The 6,377-nt window shown below is 38.9% G+C and overlaps 2 protein-coding genes across 2 annotated transcripts; one reads left to right on the forward strand and one right to left on the reverse strand.

The window, feature by feature from the left end:
- Positions 1-947: 947 nt before the first annotated feature.
- On the forward strand, positions 948-2,677 carry LOC120260619 (GDSL esterase/lipase At4g01130-like). Its single transcript, XM_039268141.1, has 5 exons — positions 948-1,230; positions 1,340-1,549; positions 1,664-1,824; positions 1,898-2,171; positions 2,252-2,677. Exons 1-5 carry the CDS (start codon positions 1,026-1,028, stop codon positions 2,491-2,493), a joined length of 1,092 nt encoding a protein of 363 aa, XP_039124075.1. The 5' UTR covers positions 948-1,025; the 3' UTR covers positions 2,494-2,677.
- Positions 2,678-4,035: 1,358 nt separating this feature from the next.
- Positions 4,036-5,330, reverse strand: LOC120260128. The gene is made up of 3 exons (XM_039267567.1): positions 4,880-5,330; positions 4,515-4,620; positions 4,036-4,375 (listed from the first exon to the last, which is right to left on the reverse strand). Exons 1-3 carry the CDS (start codon positions 5,328-5,330, stop codon positions 4,036-4,038), a joined length of 897 nt encoding a protein of 298 aa, XP_039123501.1.
- Positions 5,331-6,377: the final 1,047 nt, after the last annotated feature.

The following is a 6,377-nucleotide window of genomic DNA, read 5'->3' on the forward strand; positions in this document are numbered from 1 at the left end:
CCAGGAAACCGGCTAGTTGTTTTCTATTTCAAGATCAGTTCTTCCAGGGTTGCTTTTCTCTTCAAAATTTTGCTTTCTTGGTTTTGTTGGCCATCTATCATTAGTGGATCTTTTTCTATTTGTATTTTGATGTATTTTTCTTGTCTTTTCTGTTCTCTTGCTTTAGTTTTCCTTGTTCTTATCTGTTTGTATCTTTTTGGTTCATTAATGAATATATCCATTTTTTTAATGTCCAATCTGAACTTAGGTGTCTACTGTACATGAATGTGATGGCTAGAGCCATTTTTAAAAGGGTAAACTACATATTTAGTCACTAAACTATTCACGTTTTCCTAATCTGGTCACTAAACAAAAAAAAATTTCAATTGGGTCACTAACGTTAACATTTCATTCCAATCAAGTCACTCGCCACAACGCCGTTACCCTGATGCTGAGCTGGCGCGCCACGTCACCTGACACGTGTCAGATTTTTTTTGTTTGGTTGTTCACCTGAAAGCAATGGTCTAATTGAAGTTATTAAGGGTAAATTTTTTTTTGTTTGTTTGGTTGATGATTGGACCATTGCTGAAGTGGAATGCCACGTCAACAACCAAACAAAAAAATCGACACGTGTCGTGGACGTGGCGCCACCAAAGCGATCGAGAATCTGCGCGTGACGAGTGACTGATGGAATGAAATGTTAACGTTAGTGACCCAATTGAAATTTTTTTTTGTTTAGTGACCAGATTAGGAAAACGTGAATAGTTTAGTGACTAAATATGTAGTTTACCCTTTTTAAAAATAGAATTACCATAGGATTATTTAGGTAATTTTAAAAAAAATCTAGGCCGTGTTAGGAAAAAAACCCTAAATTTTTCTAAAATATGAAATATCTAGCTAAACTTCCTAAAAAGTTATGGGCCCCAAATAAAAGTTTTTTTGTCCATATCATCCCTCTCCACGCATGTGATTTCATTTCATCATCTCATTGCAAACCTTGGCACTACTTTGCAATACACCATAATTTCTCCATCTTCTTGGCCTCAATGTTTCTCCTTGTTCTCCTATTGATCACACCTTCTACCAATGCAAAATGTTCGTTTCCGGCAATCTTCAACTTTGGGGACTCAAACTCAGATACCGGAGGTTTCTGGGCTGCCTTCCCGGCTGAAAGGTACCCGTTTGGTATGACATACTTCAAGAAACCATCTGGTCGTGCTTCCGACGGCCGCCTTGTCATCGATTTCTTAGGTAACTAACAATGCTGTAAATCTTGCAAATTATTTATATAATGCAAAAAATTCACAAATTTAGTTATACTATATGACATGTTGTATTTATATGTATGTGTGTTATTCAGCTCAAGGTCTTGGAATGCCATTTATAAGCCCTTATCTGCAATCCATTGGGACCAACTTCAGACATGGAGCTAACTTTGCAACACTTGCTTCCACTGTGTTACTCCCAAACACCTCTCTTTTTGTTAGTGGAATCAGTCCTTTCTCTTTAGCTATTCAACTTAACCAGATGAAGGAGTTCCGGACTAGAGTCCTTGAAATCAATCCTCAAGGTATAATAATAATAATAATAATAATAATAATAATAATAATAATAATAATAACAACAACAACTACTTACTGATCGACTAGCATAGGGATGAATTCATATCCAATTAATTTCACAGGTAATAATCATCGTCTTCCACCAAAGGACATCTTCAGTAAATCACTCTACATCTTTGACATTGGCCAGAATGACTTCACTGGCAACTTGGCAGCCCTTGGCATCCTAGATGTCAAACAATACCTCCCTCAAGTTGCCTCACAGATTGCATATACAATTAAGGTAACTCAAGCCAAGCCTTTAAATGTTGTTATACTGGCGCACGGCTCTGATATCATATTAGATGTAAATCCAGGACATATACAGTGAGCTTGGAGGAAGAACTTTCATGGTGTTCAACCTTGCACCAATAGGATGCTTCCCTGCTTTCCTCACAGAGTTACCTCACAACACCTCAGACTTGGACATGTATGGCTGCATGATGTCCTACAACAATGCAGTGCTGGACTACAACCTTATGCTGAAGGACACACTCTCCCATATAAGTGATCAACTCCCTGATGCTACCCTTGTTTATGTTGACACTCACTCTGTTAAGCTTAAGCTCTTTCAACACCCCAAAGATCACGGTTTGCTTAATTTTACTTTTTGTTCTATTATGAATGTTTATATCTAAGTCACTTAGTAAACCTTTTGGGTTCAATTTCAGGGTTACTTTATGGGACTAAAGCTTGTTGTGGTTATGGAGGTGGAGAGTATAATTTCAATAGAAAAGTATATTGTGGGAATAGCAAGATAATTGATGGGAAACATGTTACTGCAAATGCTTGTAAAGACCCAGACAAGTATGTGAGCTGGGATGGGATTCATGCAACTGAAGCAGCTAACAAACTTGTGGCATGGGCTGTGTTAAATGGATCCATTTCAGACCCTGTCTTTCCTTTGTTCTAAGTTCTGCGGCCAGAAACCAATTAAGTATTAATGAAATCAGTGTAAACGCAGAAGCTGTATCTATCAAGTTATTTTCATATTACTTGAATAATAAAAGGTCTGATTATGCACATGTGTCCTTTGTGATGTTTATGATTGTGTTATTTTTCTGGAGAAATATTATGGCATATCTCGAGTTAGTTTATCTTGATATTGTTTTTTTGTTAAATAATTGATGAAAATATTTCTCTAATCAATTGGAACTATATATGATTTTTTAAAAATTAAGACTTATTCTTAAAAATTAAAAACTTAATTGGTGATGGAGAAGCTGGAGAATTCGGTCAATGCGGTGAAGCAAAGCTTGAAATTTTTTTGGGATCTTGAGCGTGTTGGTATACGAGAGATTCGAAGAGCCAACGTCCAACCTAAGCTTCAGGTAATTTTTGAAAAGGTGGATAAACCACATTAAATTAAGATAGAAAGAGCTTCAGGTAATCACCTCGTCTATTATGGTACTGTGCCAACTTGGGGGAAGACTCAGCTATATCTACTTCTAGGATGGTTATTTTTTTTGTGTTTTTGAGTAGTTTTTATTTGTTCTGTTTGAGTGTCTCAATTGTTAGTGGACTCAATATTAATTTTCTCTCCTCCTGTATTTTATATAACTTACATGTAGTTCATATGCATCCATTTTCTTTGGAAAAGAAAATTCACAACTTAACTAAACCAAACAGATGTGGTTACTGACTGAGTAGACCTATATTACTTTTTAATGGATTTCGTCAATTCAACTGCGTCTTCTCTTTTATTTTATCCAGTTCAGTGTGTGGTTTTAGGTGTGCATTACCCTAGTGATGTTTTTTTTGATAAGGTGGATAAACCACATGCATTAAAACAAAGTCACAAAAAGTACAAGACCCTTCCACTAGCTGTGGAAACAAAAGAGAGATAACAGAAAAGGAGGAACAACGGGTCTCCTCCTGACCCAAAAACACAAAAAGCTACTCCTCACCACCGCCCTGATTAACCTTTAGGGTGAACCTCCACCCCCTCTGAACGAGGTCTTGCGAACCCTAAGCTACACCTGATGGAAGCGGTAGGATTACCAAGCTTCGCCCTCAAACCTTCAGGGGCTGCAGAGAACCAAGATAAGAGCAAATGAGCAGCCTTCATCATGACATCAATAGGGTTATCACATTTATCAGCAAAAATGTAATCATTCCGCGTAAGCAAAATCGACCGCACAAAAGCTTTAACAATCCCATCCCCATACACCCGAGCTGCTGGGCGTAAGACAGACCTCCAAACGCCCCATAAAAGATCCATAGACGAAGGAAGCTCAGGTAACTGAAGGAATCTACTGAGTTTCAACCAAACCTCCCGAGAGAACTAACACTGTAAGAAAAGATGATCCACGGATTTGACATCGGAATGGCAAAACACACATGTATCAGTCAGAAGCCTATTACATCGACGCTTGGCAAGATTTTCCAGCGAGAAAATCTTGTTCTGCCATGCTAGCCAATTGAAGACATTGACCTTCCTAGGGCAAGGACCTTTTCAAAATGTGTTAGCCAGGGGACACCGCAGTCCTCCCTCATTCAAGAGATAGTAGAATGACTTAACCGAGAAGGACCTGTTGGCCATCAGGCCCCAAACCTTTACATCCCTATCACTCCGCGAGGCCGCGTTCAGGTTAGTAAGCAGCTGCGCAACTCCTGGGTCGTTCGCAAACAACGGCCTATCAAGTAACAAAGCCAGCTCCCGAACCATCCCGTGAGGCATAGAAGATGCCGAGAAGTCTTCGGGCCAGATAAACATCAGTGCAAGACCATTGAGCCATCTGTCCTTCCAGAAAAGCAACTCAGCTCCAAATTTGATTTGAACCGAAACACATCCTCTAAACGTAGGAAGACAATGGGAGACACCTGACCAAAAGAAAGAAACTCTCTCATTCGGGACCCTAAACAAATCCCAAGTAGGAACATTATAGTCGAACCGTAGGACCTTCACACCCCCCAGGGCGAATCAGTTAGCACCTTCCATCTCCATTTCCCCAACAAGGCCAGATTGAAGGACGATAACTCCAATATACCCCACCCTCCTTGCTCCTTTGCACGACAGATGTTCTTCCAAGCCACAATTCTACAACCAGGATGATCAATGTCAGGACCAGACCACAAAAAATCTTTTCTAATCCTGTAGATTGCTTTTATTACCCACTTTGGTAACCGAAATAAAGACATCCAATACGTCGGTACTGACGATAACACCGAGTTGACAAGGGTGAGTCGACCTCCAATAGAAAGGTAAGGAGATTTCCAGGAAGCCAAACGCCCTCTGACTTTGGCAATCAAACTCTCTCAATCCTGTTTACGAGGCCTCCTGCCCGAAATAGGAATACCTAGATAAGTAACTGGAAGAAGGCCCACATCATAGTTGACCATCTTAGCTTCACTAACATGAGGGAGTTGATGCAAATTAGTGGTATAAAGGCACATTTTGGAGAAATTAGTTTCCAGATCAGAGAGCCCTTCAAAGACCAGAAGGATCAACTTGATCACCCTGAGATCCTCAGCCCCCCTCCTCCCAACCGTCATTACCAAGAGGTCATCTGTATAGTGCAAATTACAAATACGTCCGTACTCTCCCAGAGGTACACCGATCAAGATTTGAGAGTTCAGTGCATTGTCAAACATGGTACACAACACATCCGCGACTAGCACGAACAACAACGACGATAGAGGATCACCCTGTCTCAAACCTCTTTGATACCTCACATAACCACTAGGGGACCCATTGATTAAAATAGAGGCTTTCGAAGTTTCAGGATCAAGGATATCCATCCTAGCCATTTGGGTCCAAAACCCCTGAATTTCAGGAGCTCCAACAAGAAGTCCCAATCAACTGAATCAAACACTTTGGCGAAATCCACCTTGAGTATATGACCATTCATTCTTCTTTTATGAATGCTGAAAATAGCCTCCTCCGCCATAGCAATATTATCCAGAATACATCTTCCTTTAAGAAACGCAGGTTGCGCATGATCCACTGATGAGTATAATTTGCACTCAATATATAGACTTTTTTTTAACTCATAATAAATTAAATTTGAATTATTTTAAACCAATTTTACTCCTAATCTTATTATTATTGCATTGTAGGAAAGAAAGAGAATGATTTGAAGGAAGAACATGTAAAAAGCACAAAATTGGAGGAAGAAGAACAAAGTTTCAACAAAGAGGGAACAAGCAAAACAGAAAATTTAGCGCCTAGGCGCTACAACCAAGAGGTGTAAAATAGAAAGTATAGCGCCTAGGCGCTATAGTCTTTAGCGCCTAGGCGCTACCCCGATTTTTATGTTATAAAAGGAGCTAGGGTTGAGACGAAAAAGGAGGAATTTCGGAGAGATCAAAAGACCGGGAGCGAAGATTCGCCGCGGATTCATTGCTAGGCTTTAGTTTTTAGTTTTTCTTTGTTTATTTGATTATGAACCTTATTCATATGTCGAGCTTTGCAATTATTATGTTCTAAATACTTTTTTTAGGGCTACAATATAGCCAGACTATGAAAACCTAGATTCATCTTTGTTTAATTTAATTGATGCTTGTTTCAAGACTATGTTGGATATTTTAATCTATGCTTAATGCTTGTGATTGCTTGATCACTAATTGCATGATTAGTAATTTGATTTGAGACCGAGAGGTGATAATTGAATTAGGTCTTGGTTGAAATATCATGCAATCATCATAAGATAGAGATATTTATGAAGTTGTATGCATCATTATAAATTTCTAAAGCTTAATGAGTTCTATAGATTCACAGTTATCTCAGAGATGATGTTAACTTATCTAGTGGAATATGTTATTGATGCTTAAGAAAGATCAATATGTAATTTAGGG

This window comes from Dioscorea cayenensis, chromosome 5 (assembly GCF_009730915.1).
Source record: "Dioscorea cayenensis subsp. rotundata cultivar TDr96_F1 chromosome 5, TDr96_F1_v2_PseudoChromosome.rev07_lg8_w22 25.fasta, whole genome shotgun sequence".
Lineage (NCBI taxonomy): Eukaryota > Viridiplantae > Streptophyta > Magnoliopsida > Dioscoreales > Dioscoreaceae > Dioscorea > Dioscorea cayenensis.

Excerpts from the sequence above, each read along its gene's own strand:
- LOC120260128 (XM_039267567.1), bottom strand. The coding sequence starts at position 5,330 with ATGGCTAGGATGGATATCCTTGATCCTGAAACTTCGAAAGCCTCTATT. Across the intron at positions 4,621-4,879 it reads TCTTCCAGTTACTTATCTAG|AATTGTGGCTTGGAAGAACA; the intron begins GTATTCCTATTT and ends TCCTGGTTGTAG. Across the intron at positions 4,376-4,514 it reads TGGGGAAATGGAGATGGAAG|AGGATGTGTTTCGGTTCAAA; the intron begins GTGCTAACTGAT and ends TCCTACGTTTAG.
- LOC120260619 (XM_039268141.1), top strand. The coding sequence starts at position 1,026 with ATGTTTCTCCTTGTTCTCCTATTGATCACACCTTCTACCAATGCAAAA. Across the intron at positions 1,231-1,339 it reads CCTTGTCATCGATTTCTTAG|CTCAAGGTCTTGGAATGCCA; the intron begins GTAACTAACAAT and ends TGTGTTATTCAG. Across the intron at positions 2,172-2,251 it reads TCAACACCCCAAAGATCACG|GGTTACTTTATGGGACTAAA; the intron begins GTTTGCTTAATT and ends GTTCAATTTCAG.